General features: G+C 40.3%; 1 protein-coding gene across 16 annotated transcripts in view; it reads left to right on the top strand.

Annotated features, from left to right (window-relative positions):
• The window catches only part of Large1 (LARGE xylosyl- and glucuronyltransferase 1), a 520,809-nt gene that overhangs the window by 272,151 nt on the left and 226,980 nt on the right, over positions 1-21,678 (top strand). For all 16 annotated transcript variants that reach the window (XM_035442501.1, XM_027410534.2, XM_027410533.2 and 13 more), the window contains one exon: positions 13,596-13,767. In XM_035442501.1, the coding sequence (XP_035298392.1) occupies positions 13,596-13,767 (172 nt within the window). The remainder of the gene's footprint in view (positions 1-13,595; positions 13,768-21,678) is intronic.

Genomic DNA, 21,678 nt, shown 5'->3' with positions numbered 1-21,678 from the left:
CTACCACTTACTAGCTATGCAATTTGGGTCTAAGGTGTTTCCAATATACATTTGGCTACCATGTCAGAAGGAGATGTGAACACCTTGCTTGTCCTTTTCTTATAATTATTTCAAGAAGAATTTGCAAAGCCAGATAATGACACATGTGGGTTTTGACTATTACCATTACTACTATTACTATTTTTAGGATCATTTTTCAAAGATGGACAACTTCACAATCTGATCTGTCAAATACCATTTTGTATATAGTAATCCCTTGGCTAAAAGCTCATTTGAGATATTTTCATTGGATTTAATGACTTAGCCAGGCTGAATTCGAGAACCCCAGTTGGCTTTAAATCTATTCACTACTGGCTACATAATGTTTGAAGAGAAAATAGCAAGCAATGATCAACAGCTTATTCTCAGGGGTAATAGTCCTGCCAAAACGCCCCCTTTTCATCCTCTATTATTATTGATACAGTGTTATTATATAATGTATATTTTGTTCCAGAGGGTGTTCATTGCCTTTACATTACATATACATAAGCCATAAGCCCTACCCTTAAAAATCATCCATTATAACCAAGGATAGGAAATCACAGTAGCTAACAGATGTGGTAAGGGACTCAAATCCTGTGCTCAAGTACTGTGATCAGGCCCTTTATACTACTTGTCACCTAATAAAATGTCCCTTCTTGACTCAGAATGCTGTGTGTGTTTGTGTGCTCATGCATGCATGCATATCCACACTAATTCCAGGAGACACTCTGCTCAGCACTGACCTATTTAGCATCCTATTTGTAGATCTCATGGAATAAGCTGGTGCTTTTGTGTATCTCAGGTGTAGGACCTGAGAGTCACTGCTTCTGAAATGTCTTTTCACACTCCAAGGTCAGAGCTCATTCTATTCTTCCATGTACTGCATATAAAGACTGCTTTGAATATTACCAAGGAAAGTACATAGCAACTTGACAATGTGTGTTGGAAAAGAAAACAACAAAACCGAACCACCTAAGTTTACAAAGCAAAATCATTGTTTTGGTCTTGTTTTTCCTAAGCAGCAAAGGTCAACATGGCATAGTGGCTAGGTAGTGAAGAACACAACAGACTTTAGAGCTTTTATACTTTGCATCTGGTTACATTTTGGATGTTTCATTTTCTTAGCTTCCTTAATAGAATTTCAACAGCTGCTTATAATCCTATACTTTGGAAACATGACCATACGTAGCAAAAAAAAAAAAAAAAAAAAAGTGATTCTTTATTAGTGATTCCTTATTCGGTATTACCTTGAAGGAGTGCTCATTTATGCTAACATAAAAGCTCTGATGAACTTCATATTTTCTCATTTGACTTCCCATCTCCAATCTGTTGCTCCATCCCAAGAATTGCACTAATAACTTGTTGATTGCTTTTATTTCTCAGTGCTCATTTAAGCATCTTATTTGAATCAGTTTCCACAATTATCAAAAGCTTCTCATTGAAGCACATATGACTTTTCAAACCCAGCTCCAATAATTCTGTATAATCCTGTGATTTCCTTTGCATGTGCTTCAGGATTATTGTGTAGAGGGGAAGATAAGATTTGTAAATTGCTCCACAATGGTGTCTCTTATATAGCAAACATTCAACAAATGTGACCTTATTGTTTACACAAATACAATAATATCCTCTTCTTATTAGTTGGTCTCCTGAGTGCTAGGAACACTGCACCTTTGCTATTCTTCCCTTGTCATACAAAACTGGGCAGTGCAATGAATGTTTAGATAGATAGTATCTTGAATAATTGAGTGAATTCTATAAATTTTAATTATCTGTCAGTATTTGTGTGGGCAGGTATACCCTTGTGGTTGTACAGAAATGGAGGTCAGGTGTCAACTTAGGTACTGAATTGGTCACTTATTCTAATAATGTAAATCTAGAAGACTGAACTTAAGTCTTTAGCCTTGGCAGCAAGCATCTTTATCCACAAGGTCTTCTCAAGGCCCAAAGAAGCAGATCATTAGAAATTTCATTTTATTACTTTTACTTGATCAGTCAAATACTTGAAGTGAAGTGAAGGAACAATGGAATTATTTTGTTCTATGTGACTTGTCTGATCTTTTTTGTTTTGTGCTAGGGATGGGATTGAGAACCATGTGTGTTCTAGCCAAGTGCTGCAACCCTGAGCTACAACCCCAGCTATGTTTTATTATTGTGCTATCGAGGGATGATATTCTTTTCCATCCTGTATTCTCAGGGATGGTATATTATCCACATAGACAGTTAGCTATCCTCAATATCTGGTTTCCTTGACAACCATCATATGAATGGAAAGGACCTATTATGTAGGGTGAATGTCAATATAACCACAGTCTAAGTAGCCTGGAGCAAGGCTTCAATGTCAGGATTAAAATATTTGAAATTACAATTCGATTTTTGGTTAATGTTAGTTGAATGTCTTGCATGAGTAGAGTGAAGATATACTCTTTCCATGAGTGTCCACTGAGGAGGGTCATTTTGCCAGTGAGCTGAAAAAATTCAGACTGCTGATCTTTTTACCACATGAGAGTGTTTTGTTTTCTATGTGTTGTGAAAGAAAACAATTTTAAACCAACCAGAAATTAACCAAGTGGAACGCAGGGTTTTTATCTTAGACCCTCATGTGTCTAATGTTCACATACATAGCTGCTCTTTAGATGAGGCCTTTTCCAAGTGAGTTGAAGGGCAATGAAAAAGGAGTAGTCAGGTGAGCATAAGAGACAGATTCAGCAGATGACCCAAGGACAGAGGATGGTACTTTCTTTTGATTAAATCCAGAATGGCAAACAGTGCTGTGTAGTCCTGTGTTTAGACTTGGCTGTGTTTACTTCTCCCACCTCCCTGTGTGGGGCTAGGTTAGTGTGGTGTGATCTAACCGAGATCTGTTCTCAGCTTCATTTTGAAATGATCTTTCCTCTCACAAGGAGTTAGTTTTCCCACTAATTGAGTCACTATGTTCTGCCGTAAGATTTTAATATCAAACTATTAGAATGACTGATTTGTTTCTACCTCCATATGAAGGTGGGGTATTAATGAGTTTACTAGACCCAAGATAAATGGTAAATAGGTGTTTTATTGGGGAACAACTTACACAGATATTAGCAAAGAACCACTTCAGTGTTCCTGCTTAGAGGATGCAGCCTCTGCCCTTATGATGCTCTCAGAGACATAAGAGAGTACTCCCCTCTCTACCTTTCAGTCACAGCCACACCTGAAGCCATGCCCAAATGGGTGTGTCCAGTAACACAAATGCACTGGCAAGGCTAGATGTTACTACGTCCATGCAAAACATAGTGTGCTCTTCTCAAGAATGTGTGTGATTTGGTACATTGATGGTAACAGAAAAACAAAGACTTTATTTTCATCTTTCAATGCACTTGTTACACAGTATCTTTATTCATAGTAAGAGTTAAGTATAATTTCAAAAGTGTGTGTATGTGTATTTATCAGTACATATAATCACACATATTGATAAACAATCTGTTTGTTCAGTAGGCAGCTGTATTTTAGAAAATTAAATATGGGTACAAGATAAAGGTCACATTGCTGCAGACAATTTATCCAGTGTGTTTTTCTCTGTTGGCTACACTCTTGTCCCCTGATCAATGTCATGCCAGGTCTTTCCACACTGGCAACTACTGTCTTATGATTAAAGAAAGCTCTGGTGTAGACTGGTTGAAGACTGTGTTTTCCTGACTTAGAGCTAGAACTATGTCTTAGAAGCCCCATACCCACACCAGGTGAGCCATTATCTCCTGAAATACTCTTCGGTCTCAAGAAACTGTCATTTCTCCTTTAAAGTAGAATCCCAGAGACCCAACTGAGTGTTGGTTGAAAGCATGAGTGAATCTAGTTTGATAGCCCATACCTCATTGGTAGGGAAGGTACTCAGTAAGCAGTGGATTTATTTATTTTGACATTTGTTTTTGTGGCAAGGGCTCAGCCTCAAACTTATTGTATAACAAACCTATTCTATAACTGAATATTTCCTTGAACTTTAGATCTTCCTGCATCCACTTCCCCAATTCTGGTTTTGCAGGAATGCGCCACCATGTATATATGGTATATGTGGTGCTGGATACACATCAAGCCTAGAGCTTCCTGCATGTTAATAACTGAGCTGAATACTTGACCTTTTAGCAAGCATTTTTTTTTCTTTTTTTGCTGCTGCATTGTTTAACTTTCAAACTCTTTCCAGAGTGTTCTCTCTGTGTACAGCCCAGTTTCAAGTATACATATAATTATATACTGGAACTATACTAAGCATTGCAATTTCTAAAAATATGAAGTTCACATGATGCAGGAGCTAATGTAATTTTTCCCCTCAGTGCATTGAAAAATCTCCTAGTTGTTAAGGCAGAAATATTTTAGGAAATTAAGTGGCTGCAACAGTCCAGTTCACAAATCCAAACTTTGGGTGCTGAGCTGAGCTGCATTTCAGAGTGTGCTGTGCTGAAGAGTGTGCAAGTAGTCAGGGAATGCTTCAGTGGCAATCCCCTTAAGCTCCTCATATCTAAACAAAACTGCTTCTAACACTGTGATATGATAAAATGAAGGGACTCTGCACAGACAGGAAGGGGATCTCCTCCTGTAGGTAGGTCTGTCTGGGATCATGAGCCTCTGTCCTTCCAGACTAACTTGTATTCCCAGAGGGGATTTGCTAGTAGGTCTCTCTGGCTTTTTATGTGGGATCTTGCAGGTCTTATGTTAGATAGGCTGTGATTACACATTCAATAAGTCTCCCGTGATGCTGTATCACCTATACAGACCAGCTTTGAGATTCTGCAAGTTTCTTTCAAAGATGCTGATGTTGGAAGACATGGGTCATAGAATTCAGCACTGCAGTTGATGTTGGGTTTTAAGAACATCACCACAAATTTGGCTACTTATATGGAAATGGATTTCTAAGTTTCAAATGTCACAAGAGATGGGGATGCAACTCCCATGTTTGTCTCTCGCAACATAGCCAGCCCTTTACTAATCTCAAGAAAGATCTCTTCTCCTTGTACTCTCAGGCAGCTATCAGCTTTCAATGGACACTGTGGCTCAGAGCTGTCTATGACTTGTTCTGGGCACTGAGCTAATTGGGAGCTACATGAGAAGACTAACCAAGAAGACATAGAGAAGTGCTGATTTTTTGGTGTCTTTTGTTTAATGTTATTTAAGTTATAATCTGTGGAGTTTTGAATGACCTGCAAATTCTGAAAGAAAACTCCAGACTCTTGAACCCTCCCCCAGACTTAATGAAGGAATCTGAATTTTTGGTATGTTTCCACCAGCTAATAATCCCTTGTGGTCCTTCTAATGCTCTGCAGTTGCCTTCTGCTACTCTAACCTTTGTAAATCATGTATTCCTAAAACAAATACAAATTGAGAGTGGATCAATCTGCTAGTAAAAACCCTTTCATTTTTCCACTCCATCTAAGGTATTGCCCCATACTCTTTAGTAGGGTATACATGCTTTTCAACCTTCTGCCCTTTCCATATGCTCTTCCATCACTTCCAACCCCTGGACAGACCTAAGCTATGGCTGACTTAACAGGCAAAGGCACATCTAAACATGGAACGAAAACTGACTTGGCATTGATATGCACATGGTGGCACAAATTTGAATATCATGAATGCACACAGTAATTATAAATATTAGAAAGGTTTCAGGCTATAGTTATTTACATAAAAACATATAATCAGGTGTGCAGAGTGTGTGCACATGCTTGGTTTCTGTTTATATTTCTAGGCCTTTACTAATGGCACCTCTTCTTTCTTTTTTCCTTCAGCTATTTGAGAAACTCCACTTCCAACTCACTTTTGCATACCAAACTGAAAGTTCATCTCCTCCAGACATCTCCATCTGATTGTGCCCCCTTCTTTCCCGACCCTCCCTTTTAATTGTCTTTCTACCAGATGGCTGCTGTGCACACATTTAGCATTTATTGGAGCACAGTTCATTGTATTCTGTAATTACAGACGTGGGAGCTCATTTCCAAGATGGCTCCCTCTAGTATCTACTATCCATACCGTTTCCACACACACAACACCTGTGTGGCTGGAGAGAGTGAAGAAATGGCACCGTTCTGCTTCTGAGGCCTGCTACATGTAGACATGCTGGCTTCCATCTCCTCTCTTGGACTCTTCACCCTGGGAAAGCCAGCTGCCACGTTGATACTTGTGCAGCCTCTGGAGTCACCCAGGTGTTGACGGACGGAGCCTTTCTATTAGGATACAGTGTGAGGGGAGCAGTCTGTGTGACAAGATCAGATCTTTCAGCCCAATTCCAGACTCTGATGACTAGAGATTCCACTACCTTCTTGTGCATAATCTTAGAAGGAGTCCATCTGTCAGACATGTTCCCAAACTCTAGCATACAAAAATCATGTGAGATGACAAATAGTTGTTCCTACTTGTGGAGGGTGTGTCTCATGCAGTGACACTATGCAATGATGGGTATGAATGTCTCTACATCACTGAACTTGGCCCCTGGGTCCTTAGCATTGGGTACTCATAAGGTGTCCCTAAAATGCTGTATATCTATGTGTGTGTACAGGGGTATGTACATGTGTCAGGGGAGGTAAGAAGTCCACTTGGAAGATCTTCCTCAGCCACTTTCCACCTTATTTTTTTGGAGACAGTTTCTCACTGATCTTGGAGCTGACTGATTTCAGCTATAATGGGAAGACATGGAGCCTCAGGGAATCTTCAGTCTCTGCCTCATGATGTATGGTGTCGTGTCAGGTTTTTTTTTTTTTTTTCAAGGGTTCTTAGCAATAAACTCAGGTTCTCATATGTATTATGTGTATAGTTCTTAGACGAAGCCATTTACCAAGCTTCCTAACGTTCCTTTTTAATGGCAAAGATAAATACCCACAAAAAAAAAAAAAAAAAAACAACAGATAGCTATTTAGTAAATATGGGTCTTGCCTCTTCTTGCATGTTGCACCAGAAATGTTCATACTCTGGAGAGGGTTACTATAAGTGTCTCATCATCTGATGTACATAAAGTTCTAGCCACTCCCCCAAAGAGACCACCTAGTTAGCCATCGCTGTACTCAAGGCCAGCTACTCTGCAGACTGTGTTGATAGCTATTTTAAAAGTTCATCTTTGTCCCATATCTTGTGGCACACATTCTGCTGGGCACATTGGTTCTCCTCCTTCATTTAATGCTTCTCTTAACCTTATGTCATGTCTGTCTCTTATTTCTCTCTGTTTAATGAGTCAGGAGTTTTGAGTCTAAGAAGGTGGATTTGCCAGAGTGGCTGTGATGAACCTAGGATTTGGAATTCATCTCAGGACTCCCAAGCTCGTGCTCCCCAGCCTCTTCGGGTGCCCCCACCCTATGACTACATGTTCCAATTCCTCCTCAGATGGTTTTACACATGCAGTGTGGTTTCCACCTAGAACATGAATGGCTTTTCAAACATTCCCAGCTACAATGACTTTTAATTGTTAAAAAAGTGTCAAACCAGTTTTTCTTTTTCTTTATTCTTCTCTCATACATTATATCCCAACTACAGCCTTCCCCCCCTCCCTCCAATTCCCTCAACCTTGCCTCTCCCCCAGATCCACTGCCCCTGTTTCCCTTCAGAAAGAGCAGATCTCCCAGTTATATCAACTGAACACAGCATAACAAAATGTATTAAGACTAGCCATAAAACCTTATATCTAGGATGGACAAAGTAACCCAGTAGGAAGAAAAGGGTCCCATGAGCAGGCAAAAGAGTCAGAGACACCCTACCCCCATGTTAGTATACTAAAAAAAAAAAAAAAAAAAACCTGCAGTTAGCACAAAACCATCTAGGCTCTGTGGTTACTTCACTCTCTGTTCTGAGCCCCAATGATTCCTACTTAGTTTATTCTGTACGCTGTGTTTTCTTGGTGTCCTTGACTCCTCCCTTCCTTCCCTCCTCCTTCTCTCCCTCCCTCCTTCCCTCTGTTCTTTCTCCATTCTTTCTTCCCTCCCTCCCTCCCTCCCTCCCTCCCTCCCTCCTTCCTTCTTTCCTTCCTTCCTTTCTTCCTTCCTCCCTCCCTCTCTTCTTCTTTCCTTCCTTCCATCCAGCTTCTAGATCTGGCCATCCAGGCAGTATAGGGCATGTGGTTCCTCTAGTGGCTTAGGTCTCATGATAGTCGCTTAGGTCTCATTGGTATTTCCACAAGCTCTGAACCATCCACTACTGCCCAGTGCATCTTGCAGGCAGGACAGGTTGTGGGTATTAGGGTTTTTTTTGGGGGGGTGGTGTTTCAGTCCTGCCACTGGGAGCCTAGCCTGGCTGCAGAAGATGGCGGGTACAGGCTCCATATTATCCATTACAGGGAGTCTGCACTAGGCTCATCCTCATAGGTCAGAAAGTTTCCACTGCGACCCTTTCCAGCTTCACTCCCTGTACTGTTTCCCTCAGTGTCTCTCTCAACCTAATCCCTCCTGTTCCCATCTCAGCCTGCTCCCAGTCCACCCACAAAATCTATTCTAGTTCACCTTCCCAGGGATGTCCATCTCCCCCTGCCCTTTATCTATCTTCACTGGGTCTGTGGGATTTTATCATGCTTATCATTTACTTAACAGCTAATATCCAGTTATGAGTGGATTCATAACATGTTTGTCTTTCTGCATCTGGATTGCCTTGCTAAGGATGATTTTTTTTTTCTGGTTTCATCCACTTGCCTAAAAGTTTTCCTGATGTCATTTTTTCTAATACTTGAGTAATAATCTATTGTGAAATTTACCACATTTTCTTTTTTCATTCCTTGAAAGTCAATGTGATTTTTAGTTTAGAGAAAAATTTTCAAATGGGTAAGGAACCTATTTTTTTCAGAAATAAATATTTCCTTAGTGGTGAGATAAAGCTTACAGACTATAAAAACAGTTACTTTGTAGGAGTAAGGGAGTAATTTTATTTTACAGGTGAGAAAATTAAGGCCCAGGGAGATTTAAAAGCCAGTGATGTCTATCTCTAATTGCCTTAAAGAAGGAGGGGAGGGGGAAGAGGAGGAGAAGGAGGAGGAGGAGGAAAAACAAAACAAAACAAAAAATGGTTTCCTGAGCAAACTAAATGGCTCAGCCAGTAAAAGCCTTTGCTGCTTAGTCCTAATGGCCTTCATTTGATCCCTGAGATTCACACTGTAGAATGAGAGAAGAGATCCCCACAGGTTATCCTCTCACTTCCACATGTGCACTATGATCTATACACACATACACACACTAAATCAATTCATAGAATTTTCAAAATCAGTGTCTTCCTGGCTGGGGAGAATTGTTCTGCCTATGAAGTACTTGGCTTTTAAGCAGGAGGATGTGATTTGATCTCCAGAACGGTGCTAGAAATACCAGGCATGCTGGTATATGCTTGTAATCTAGGCAGAGGTATGGGTACTTGGTATTCACTGGTCAGTTAGCCTAGCCTAGTTGATGAGCTCCAAGCCAAAGAGACATTGACTCAAAAGGCATGGAAGACATTCTTGAAAATGATACCTGATATTGTCCTGTGTTCTCCACAGTCAAACACGCACATGCACACTAGTGCACACACACGCATGGCTTGCTAGTTAATGAAGCTGTGTTTATATGGAAGAGAGTTCTAATCTGACCTTATAGGTTCCCAGAAATGTAGAAGAGCTGTCGGGAGAAGCAACAGGAAAGGTCTTAGCTCAGGCTTTGTGTACTGTGGTTAATAACAACCAGATGAAAGGCTTCTGCGAGGATTTTAACAAATAAGCAATCTCTCCCCAATCTCTAACATGCATTTCTTCCTGGTGCCATTACTGCAGTATCCTAGGGACGACTGAAAATCAGCATTTCCAAATGAGAAGTGGGTGTCCTTTCCTGGCCAAACCAGCTCCCCCACCTGCCTCTGTATTAGCTGTCAAAATCCAGAATTATGACTTAGCATTATGACTGGCACGCCACTGTCCTTCATTCCTTGGGTTGGGATTTGTGACATTTGAAGATAAATCATCAGTGACCCCATGCTCACATCACCACACTGGTCAGGTTTTCTAGGTCACTTTTCCAGGTTTATTGAATACTCAGAGCTTTGAGGAAACTCCATTTAGTTCCCATGAATACCATAGTGTCAGAGCTTCAGCAAGGTGAGTTTTGAACTGACAATGTCTTCCATCCCACACTTGAGAAGGATCTTGTAAGCTCTGACCATTTCTGCTCCTTTATGGGTGTGCAGTATATTGCAATCATGGGTTCAATTATGTTGTTGCTAATTAAAGCCTCTGCCTCAATGCTTAGAATTATTAACAGTCACTCCTGGAATACTGTCCTGCCCATTACAATGAGGCTCATGTCATCTTTATTATTAATTATGTGGACCCTTTGTCATATTAGCCACTGTGGGGAGTGACTCTGTCAGGTACTCTGTTTCTGTTGGATATTGTGGAACGAGTGCTTGCATATGGTCCACTTCCTTCCTTTATGCAGGATGTTCTTTTCAGCATGGACCCCTGACCTTGTTGTATTAGAGCTTGTTTATAGGTTCAAGGAAAATCAACACCTCTGTGAATGTCCTAAGAGACTGTCTAGAAAACTCACACAGGTCACACTGACCACTCAATATCCTACACCTAGAGCATGCCATTGTATTTCCACTTCATCCCAGAGACCTTACATTTTCCAGTTATTGACATCTCTGCTGTAAGTGAAAGGAGTTATTGAAGGTAGAGTTTGATCACAGACACAGGCAAAGATAACGTCCTGCACATTCATCAAGCTATTCTTGAGCATCCACTATGTGGAGTACTACCAGAGTGAAAAGGACATTTTCCCAGCCTCAAGAAGTTTCAGTCAAATGCACAGGACAGACATGGAAATTTAAATACAGTGTGTTATTTTGCTGTGTGTGGGAGAAATGAGTTAGCTCACTTCAGGAACTTTAGTCTAGCCTGAGGCTGAGAGGAGGTGCCTCTTTATGTGACAGTGGCTTTCAAGGTGGACAAAGTACAAAGAAAAGGAAAATTGGAGCAGTAGAAACCATGCAGGTCTTGGAATGAGCTGATTATAATAAATGTATTTGCTTCCTATTCCTCACATTCTTTCCCCCAACAATTCTTCTATTATTTCCTGGGGTTTTCTTTCTAAATACAAACTCATTCACATGCCACTTTTACATTTAATTGAACACTTGGACTTAATTGATTGTGAATTAAGTTGGGGACTTGGGGTGACATTCAGGACTGCGCTCATGTGGAGATTAATTTATTCCTGTAGTCTCTTAGTTTTGCAGTGCATCCAAGTGTCTCACATCTGTGTTAAAAATAAAACTCAGAGTCAGGGCAATCTAATTAGAGGGCTTAACCCAACACTGTGGCTCTCAGTCTTAGCCAAGCTCTCCGGCTTTGATTCTTACCAAAATAGATGGATAAGTTAATCAAAGGTCTGATTAAATAGCACAGCTACGCAGTGTGGAGTTGTGATTTCCAGGCTTTGATTCAGCCAGATTCTCTGGGGAGGATAGGAATGGAGCTGAGTTCCAAAGGCCAGGACTTAGTCAAGGAAGAGTTTTATAAAGTACATTGGAAGGAATTGTTTACTAAGGTCTTAGATCTTGAGGTGTGGGGCACCTGGGAAGTAAACTCAGGGAATGATGGGGTAGGGTAGGTTATGATAATCAAAACTCAGACCCAAACTCAGGAAAAAAACAAATAAACAAAACACTAGAACCATCATCTGGCAAATGCTTGGTTTCAGTGAATTATGTGTTGTGAAATATGTGTGATTGCATTTGGAAGCCAGATGTTGGTATGAGCTGTCTTCCTCAATTGCTCTCCACCTTAGTTTTTCTGAGCTGGGAACTCATCAATTCAGTTTGGCTGACTGGTCAGTGAGGTCCCACGATTCATTTATTTCTGTGCTTCCCTCTTTCCAGACCTGGAGTTTCAGAAGTGTGCCTTTTATGTGGCTTATTATAGTCCAAACTCTGGGCCTCCTGACTGCTCAACAAATACTTTACGCTGAGCTATCTTCCCTGCTCATTCTCCAGCAATTCTAACTACAGGTTTACATGATGCCAGCTGTAGAGTGGGGTTGGGGGTTAGGTGGTTACTTTTCTCCTTTACTGCCCTCCATTCACCTAACCCAACTTTGAATTTTGCCCCTATGATCTGTAAGGTATTATGCTTTATTCTGACCAGGGTTTAATTTCTGCCACTGGTCAATATGGCTATGCCTGCTATTCCCTTCCCTTGTTTTCCACACACTTGTCCCGTTTTACTTTCCTAGTTTCTGCAATTTCTCCAGGTTATATAGGCACCTAGCTCCCTGAACACTTGGAGCTAGGAGCCTCATGTCAAAGAACATGGTACATTTGTATTTTTTTCCTGGGTTTGGGTTACTTACTTAGTATATGTTTTCCAAATTTTGTCATTTTATGTTCTTTATATGTACCACATTTTCATTAACCATCTGTCAGCTGAAGGGCTTTTAGGTTATTTCAATTTCCTAGCTATTGTGAATAGAGCAGCAATGAGATAAGGCTCTCCTGTTGTAGCACACATTGGCCTTGATCTATCAGCCTCACGGGTTCTATGATTATATTTAAGAGCCACCTACACCCAACTCTTCCTTACTTCTTTGAATACAAGTGTCTACTAAGTGTTGTTTTAAGGACAAAAGAGATGAGTATTTAGAATTAGTATTTAGAATTCTGAGGTGGTGACTCCAACTTCATCAGAAGGTGTATGCTAAGTATTAATCTGTTGGATTAAAATGTGGATCATGAGTTCTGTGCAATCCCTCCATACTCATGACTCATGCCTTTTTTACTACAATGGTCTTCACAAATGATATACATAGATGAGGATTGTTATCACAGTGATGCTATGTATAGTCCTTAGCATTTTGATAGCATGTGCTTGTGGCTGATGCATTTATAGGATATTGGTTGTTCCTTGCATGTAAGCCCTGTAGCTCTGAGGTTTTTCATGTACGTCTAGCCTCCATTACTGTCAGATGACCAGCATTATATAGATTCTGACAGGGTCCTCATTTCCATGAGGATGAGGAGGAAACACTGGTACCAACTGACTCTATTATAACTTTAAAGTAGATATAAGCATAAGTATTAGGAATACCATGAGGTGTAGTGATCCTTAATGGCACATTATTTTAATGAATTAAAGAAATAATTCTACTTATAAACAATGAGGTGCTAGGTTTTTGTTTTTGTTGTTGTTGTTGTTGTTGTTGTTGCTGTTTTCACATACTTGTTTTCTTCACTGGACCCATATAATTTCTCTAATAATAAAAAAGTATTTTCAAGATCTCAGCATAGAATTTATATTTAATAATTATTTCACAACTAGTATTTTATAACTGTTTTGATTCAAATACATTTTTATTCCCAGAAAAACTTGATGTGGCAAAGTGAAATGAATAAATCTTTAAAGAAAATTCACTTATTTATTTAACAAGTTTGTACAATTGGATATTATTTCTATCTCAGCATGGTTTACAATGTTTAAGCAATGAATCAATGTGGTGATTTTTTCCCTTTTTCTTATTTTACCAACTCTCTCTCTCACTCTTCCTCCCTTTTCCCTCCCTCCCTCCTTCCTTCTCTCCTTCCCTCCCTCTTTCTCTCTATTCGGTCCTGTATAGTCTGAAGTATCCTGGATTCCCAACAAACACTACTCTGGGATTTATGGCCTGATGAAGTTGGTTCTGACCAAGACTCTACCTGCCAACCTGGAGAGAGTGATTGTCCTAGACACTGACATTACCTTTGCAACTGACATTGCAGAGCTGTGGGCCGTGTTCCATAAGTTCAAAGGTAGGAGTTAACAAGACAACCATACTGATTTTTAAAGGAATTTTACTTTGTGTGAGTGTGTGTGTGTGTGTGTGTGTGTGTGTGTGTGTGTGTGTGTGTGTGTGTGTGCGCGCGCGCGCGCAGTTGTGCGAGTGTATACACAGATGCACATAATCATAGTACAAATTTTGAGATCTGTTCTCTCCTTTAACTTTTAATGGCAGGGGTTGACCTCAGATGTCCAGGCTTGCAAGTCAAGCATTTTAACTCACTGAGCCATCTTCTCAGCCAGTGTTTGTTTGCTTTTAATGTTGACCTCTGGGTTGAAATTAAGGCCTAGTATGTGCCAGGCAAGCATGCTACCACTGAGTGATAAGCCAGATATGAGCTTAAGCATAGTGTCAATAAGAAATCACAAACATGAAAGTCAGCTCTTCTATAATTTCAAACTAGTTAAATAAAACTGAATATTGCATTTTTTTAGGAATTGAAGAGATTGGATGCATGCTCATAGGAAAACCAAGTTTAGGAGACTTTGTAATCAGCAATTAATTATTTATGTATATTTTTATGCAGATGATCAAATGCTGATATACCTTTTTGTATGTATATTTTAAATTTTATTTTTGCCTTTCATTGAAAAATTATCATGATTTTCTTTTTTTCTCATATAATATATTCTGATTGCAGTTTCCCCTCCTTCTGCTCCTACCAATTCCTTCCCACCTGCCCTTTCATCCACCCCCTTACCATCTCTATTAGAAAGCAAACAGGCTTCTAAGTGATAATAATGAAATAAATATAACACAACAAGATAAAGCAAAAACTAACACATTTGAATAGGACAGAACAAATGTGTAGAAGGAAAAGAGCACAAGAAAAGGCTCAAGAAACAGAGATGCAGAGACCCAATTGTTCACACACTCAGGAATTTCATACAAATACAAAACTGGACGCCATAATAAATAAAATAAAAAATATAAAAATAATCAAACAAATAAATAACAGCCCTGATACAACATTATGAGAAAAGAAACCTCCATTGAGTTTGTTTTCTGTTGGCCATCTAGTGCTGGGTATGAGGCCTACCCTTAAGAGTAGTTTGTTTCCCCATCGAGATTCCCTTTAAGAAAACAAAACTTTCAGTTGCAAGTGTGTATCCATTGGAGATAGTGGCTGGGATAGGGGTGGATTGGATAGGGCAGGTGTCTACTTCACCTTCCAGCTCAAGGACTCCATCAGTTGCAGGCCCTGTGCAGGCTGTGTGCATGATGCCATAGCCTCTGTGAGTTCATATGTGAGTCCATCCTGTTGATTTAGAGGCCTTTTTCATTGGTGTCCTCCCTCTGTCTCCTCTGGCTCTCACATTCTTTCTCCCTCCTCTTCTGCAGGGTTCTCTGAGCACTGGGATTTGATGGAGATATCCCATTTAGGGCTGAGTGTGTCAAGATTTCTGCATATTTGGGTCCCTATTTGTTCCCATCTGCTGCAGAAGAAAGTTTCTCTGATGATATCAGAGAAAGGCACTGTCAGTGGAAGGGGATGTCCCCAGGAATCATTGTGTTATGTTCTTTAAATAGAACAGCAGTATTTGATTTTACCCTCAGTCTCTGGGCTGTCTAGTCTAGCATCAGGTAAGGGTTCCTTCTTGTGGAGTGGACCTTAAGTCAAACCAGATATAGATTAGATTGGTTTTCCCCACAAGCTCTGTGCCACCATCACACTAATTTATTTGAAGTCAGGACACCATTGTAGATCAAAGGGTTTGTAGCCAGGCTGGTGTTTACATTTCTCATTGGGTAGTTTGCAGAGTACTTTCATTAGTTAATTAGTTCATCAGGGTGATGGTTCTATTTTCTGCAGTAGCTCCATGTGTAAGTGTTCAGTAGGGTCTAGCTGTCAGTTTGGGAAGAGCAACCTATAGTCTTGACCACAGCCTGGTTTGTGTGGGTGATCCCATGGAGCCCCTTTTGCCAACATCACATTTAGATGTAACCTGTACCTGGTACTGGATGCTTCATTTGTTGAGAAGATATGGCTAATTAGGGCTCTGTCTTTCCCATTCTTTTGCTTCATGTATTTCAGGATGCTGCTTCTTTTTTGGCTTTCCATACTCCCCTTCAAATGACCTTTTATTTTTACTGTATCTTTGTATTCTCTCCCTTGTCCCCCTTTTTCCACCCCACTCAATCTTCCCATTTCAGTTCCCAAGTGTTGATATACTTATGTAGAGATGTGCATTTACCATGCTTCCTCTTCCTCCTCCTCCTCTTAAACAAATGATGCCTTGATTGCTGAGAAAGCCTGGGAGACAGAAGAAAAGACTATTGGTTCTTGAATGTTTGAAATGTTCTATTGCTTTCGCTGTCACTAGTACTATGCATTATTATTTTAAGCATGTACGTATGGCTGAATATCTAGCATTGCTCTTCTAGTCTTGTTAATTTTTTTAATCACGTTCATAAATGTGTGAGAGGTACATACACATGAGTGTGCACACATGGAGTTCACAGCAGGACATCGGGCATTTTCTATCATTTTCTACTTTATTGTCTTGAAAAGGGGTCCTTTTTTGAACATGAAGCCTGCTTTTTCTGTTAGGATATGTGGACAATGAGCTCACACCATCTGTCTCTCTGCCTCTCAATGCTGGAGTATGTGCATTTATGCCTGGCTTTTTAAGTAGGTGCTGGGGATTCAAATGTAAGTCCTCTTTCTTACAGAGTGTGTGCTCTTACCCACTGAGCCATTTTCCCAGAAGCTCTTCTTAAATATTATTTGACCCATCATCACTACTTCAAAGTATATGAGACTGTCTAAGGTAAACTCATGGGCCTGATTTGTATATTTGAGTGTGCGTACATGAGAGAAATATCAAGTTAACACAGATGTTAGACTATTTTAATAACACCTGCCCAGTGGTCTTCCTTTCCTGTGGTTTTTAAAGTTCTACCACACTTTGGCCAAATTCAATGGGAGAGAGATTTGGTAGTGAGGCTGCTATGTTGTTTTGTTTTGTTCTATTCCTTTTTGAATTATACTGTCTTCTCTTTTTTAAATCTCTGTCTCTCCTCTTTGTTGTTTGCAGGGGGAAATAGCATTCCGTAAGCTTAGATCATGGTATTCTCATTAAACTTAGGATATTCCTATTCATTTCTCTTTCCTCTCGTGACAGAGAGTAAATTCCTTCTCCACCCTGTTCATTGACTGCTCCCTCTGGGAGCTTCATAGTTCTCTGTTAATTGAAAAAAATACTAGGCAAAGCATGAGGATGACAAGTAGTAACCTCTGGGATGCTTCTTTATCAAGATGAAAATTTATTTATGTGAGTCAGTAATGACACTAAGGAAGAGATCATTTGACAGATCTAGGAAAACAGAAAACAAGTATATCTCTCCTTCCTCTATTTCTCAGCCTGCCAGGATCCATCTTTCTACTTCCTGAATAAGCTTGCATGGGTACAGGGTTTTGCTCAAGACCAAACAGGTATGTTCCTTGGCTCCTGTCTGCTGCTCTTTTCAAATTCCACTGTAATTTTCATTTGTTCCTCCTTTCAAAGCCACATTCAACTCATCTGGGGACAGTTTGTCTTTAATTGTGTGTGATTTGATCTGTTCTTTTATGCTGATGTTCAGTACTTAATTGTGCATTTATTCTGCAGGCATTATTGCATCCCTACTGGGTGCCGGGCAGTGTGCCCAGCCCTGGAAATAAGATAGTGAGTAATAAAGGGACAATGAGAGTTGTCATCTGTCCTGGTGGAAAGAAGAGCCGTCAGCTAAAGAGTCTTGCAGGAAAATGGTGGCTGTGCTGTGTTAGCAGATAAGGGGAATGTTTGTGTGCCACATTAGTCCACTACCCATCTTTTGGAAGAGAAAACTTAAGGCTTCCATATCTTTGACTCTGTTTATATAGAGAGACAGGCATCAGTTTTCTCTGAGGAAATTGAAGAGATTCCTGTTGCCTCTGGCCAGATGCCATCCTTGAGTTGTATTTGTCCTGAATTAACTGAAAGAAGAGGAGATCCATTGGAGTACTTCATGGAGACTGCCTCAGACATGGTCTCCAGTCTTACCTTCTGCCCCTCCTTTTCTGTGGCTTCACTGACAAATCTGTGCTGTGCTACCACCTCCCATCTAACCCTCCCAAGAACATACCCTATTCCCACATCAGGAGCTCAGAATCTCCCTCATAGAAGTTAATCTCAGAAAATACACTGGAGCAAGAGTCCTCCAACAACAGAGCTGTAGCTGAAATCTTACAATTACTGTGTTTCAGCTATCGTGTTGCTTAATCACAGCACTGTAGCCAAGCATTCTGGAAGGGAAGAAAGTCCTTGGGGCTCAGAATGGAGAGAGAATCCTGGACCTGAGCACAGAGTACTTGGTCAAGGTCAGGACAGGGACTGAGGAATACCCTTTAATCTAGCTGAATTTTTATTCATTCTTTTATTAGTTTATTTTCAATATTACTTGGTCCCCTCCTGTTAAAAGGAATATATTAGATGCCACTATTTCCTAAAGTAGTGCTTCTCAATCTTCCTAATGCTGCAACCCTTTAATACAGTCCCTCATGTTATAGTGACCCCCAACCATAAAATTATCTTCTTTGCTACTACATAACTGTAGTCTGCTACTGTTATGAATCAAAAATATCAGATATACAGGATATCTGATATGTGACCCCTTTGAAAGGGTTTGCGACCCATAGGTTGAGAACCACTGTCCTAAAGCAACCCAAAACAAGGCAACTGCCTTCAGAGAGATCCTACAGACTGCACTATATCTTTGTCTATTGTTTGCAAGGAATTTAAAATGTTAGATTTTCCCCATGACCCCCTCCCATTTTTTTTCTGTGAAAATAAAGAGCTAAAAATAAAATAGATAAGCTCCTCTGTTCCTCATATATCAATGTTTTTGAACATTTTTGTCTTTTAAACTGAAACTAAGGAAGGTTCTGAGCATGACAATATCTTCATAGGGCACACTCAAGAACGAAGAATGTTCTGATCCATGCTAGAATATCCATCTCATCAAGGCGGTGATGCTTGACTTCATTCACTGTAAACATTATGAATGGCCTTGTCCATTCTTGTCTGTTTAAAGTCAGGTAAATCCAGGCCTACTGTGGTTCTTGTATTGAGACCAAACACAGATTTATTAATATTGTTCATGATATAGAATCCCCCTATAGTTAACTTCATCCCATGGAAAATCCAAATTCTCTTTTCAGCTTCTGCCTTTGGGAGATGTTCCATAACCCTTGGCTTCTGACTCTCCTCAGCAGTAGACTATAACCCTGTAGATATACCAGGCTGCAACTCACCAAGGCCTGTGCTGGCTACTGGAGGGTTTTCAGAACCATTAATCCTTAGCAACAGAATCAGACACTGCATTTGTCATATGCATGCATAGTCTCCCACAAGCTTGTGTCTTGACGTCCTCCCCACCTGATCATACTATTTGGGAAGATGGTGAAGAGTATATAAGGTGAGGCTTTGTTGGGAAATTCAGTTACTTGGAACTTGGTTTGGAAAAATTCACCCTGTCCCAGCCCATTCCTGGCTCTCTCTCTAGATCTGGCTACAATGAAGTGAGTTCTACCTTGTTGTTCCCTCTTTGCCATGATTTTCTGCCTCACTCTATTCTCATAGAACGAGGACTAAGTGACCACAAACTGAACCAAAGTAAATCTCTCCTTATTTTAAGTTATATGTGTCAAATATTTGCAATGTTAACCTAAGTAGCAAACAGATGGTGGATAAAATATTGGACCTCCCATTCAAAAATATACTCTTCTAATTACCAAATAGTTTTTTGACACCTGAGAGCGTCAGAAGAATATAAGGAGGAAGTTTTTATGTAGGTGCAGAGTCAGGTAATAAATTAATAAGTCAAACATGTAATGTTTTAGATGATGATTAGTACTGTAAGGAAAGTGACAGAAAGGAGGAAGAGATTCCCATGTGAGTGGGTAATAAATATGCATACAAGTTGTTAATAATGGTTCACACAGAGAGAGAAGCTGATGTTTAGCAAAAACCTGAAGAAGTAGGCAGAACTAGTGAGCAAGTAGGTGTGGCTAGAGAAGAGTAGGCTACTGTCCTCCTGATCACAAGGGACATCTTGTTACAAGCTGCTATGAAGAAATAGGGAACAGGGAAGATCTCAGAATGGAATAGAGTGAGCTCAGGAGAGAGCTAGAGGCTTTGCAGGATCACATCATAGGACCGGTGTAGGACAATGTGATATTGCCTTTGCTTTTAGTACTGTGGGGCTCTGTCAGCAGACTGGCAGAGGTATGACTTAATCTTTTTTCTGTTTGTAATGGATCATCCTTGTTGTGCTTAGGTTAATAGAAGGAAGCAAGAAAAACATTTGGGAGACTTCCAAGACTTCCAGTCATCTTAGTGGATAATGATGTGAGTTTCAACCAGTATGTGAAAAGTTAGAAGTTCCCACTTAGGACACATCCTACATGTCAAGTCATCTGGAAATTCCAGGGAGTCAGAAAATAAGGTAGGGGGTGGTCCAAGGTGGCTACTTCAGTGTTGTGGCATGGGTTATACTGGTGTAAAGAGAGGCCAAAGAGAAGACTAGGACTTGGTTCTGGAACCTGATAAATTTAAATGGCCAACTCAGCATCATCCTGGAGAGGTAAGGAGGTGGGTACAGAGATGAGTGTTTATAAAGCAAAGGGAAGTTGACTATTGTTTGTTAAGTACTTCTCTTCCAGAAACAAAGCTAGATGCTTTATACATTTCAAAGTTGAATCAACTGGGCCTAAGAGCAATTAAATTGCTGTTCTTGTCCAGACAGTTATTACATTGCAAAGCTGACTCCAAACTCTTTTGCTTCAGAGCCTGGGCTCTATCACTTTGTGTCACATATATGTGATTCCCTCTGGGGCCCAGAAGGGGGCGCCTACCAATCTGAGGGTGGGCTATACTTAGACTTAGTGTACTTGGTCCTGAAGCCTGAGCTAACTGAATGTAAAATTGTATGTAGGGTCTGACTGAAGCACTTACAGTAAGATGTTCTGAGGGTATAAATAATAGGTGTGTGTCAATAACTTGATGCTTTTAGAGGAAAGGCTTGCTGAATAATGAAGATGGCATACTGCGAGGACAATGCCTCCTCTTGAAAAGGAGCATGTTGCCCTAGGGTACAAGGTGACCTTCAACCAAATATGTCTAGCCTCAAGCATATATTGTTGTTACTTGTTTTATCCTCATGTGATACTTGTTTTTCAGGTCACTGGCTGTATTTTCAGGGGCCTGAATGACTTACGGGAGGGGATCACAGCTCACATTTCCCATGTTTGTTTTGTAATAAGCACTCAACGAAACGCACTCCATGGGCAAACTCATTCCACCCAGCCTAGTGTAAAGCTATTACTGCTGCAGTCCCCATCCATCTCAACCATTTGGGAGGTGATGCTCATTGAGGTACCCAGAGTCTGGGTTCTCAAGGTGTAGGACTGAGATTCCAACTCATATAGTCCACCTTAATTCCTCTGCACACCTGATAATGAGAGTACTAACAAGACTACATTAGGGGAGCTGTTTCTGGAGATGCCAAAGGAAAGAACTCTAAGGGACATGTAAGCTGGTTTGTTCAGGTCAGAGCCATGGTAATGTAGGCATCCTGATCCTGCATGTAGAGGTGGAGAAAAGATACCAAGACACAGACTACAATGAATGTTTTCACTAGAATTCAAGTGGAACCTGGGACAGCAGACCCTGCCCATCATCTGAGTAGCTGCAAGTTGCTGTGGTCCCACAAGCTCTACGCTTGTACTCATTATGGGAAGATAAGTTAAGCCTGTGTTGAGATATACCAGTAACTTTTGATGTTTTGTTTTCAATACTGACAATGTTGAATCTTTTAGTTTATTTTTTAATTCTTTAATTACTACTCATATTTGCATATC

This window comes from Cricetulus griseus, chromosome 3, assembly GCF_003668045.3.
Source record: "Cricetulus griseus strain 17A/GY chromosome 3, alternate assembly CriGri-PICRH-1.0, whole genome shotgun sequence".
NCBI classification, from domain to species: domain Eukaryota; kingdom Metazoa; phylum Chordata; class Mammalia; order Rodentia; family Cricetidae; genus Cricetulus; species Cricetulus griseus.
Note: the sequence above shows the minus strand (reverse complement) of the source record. Positions and strands in the feature narration are given on the sequence as shown.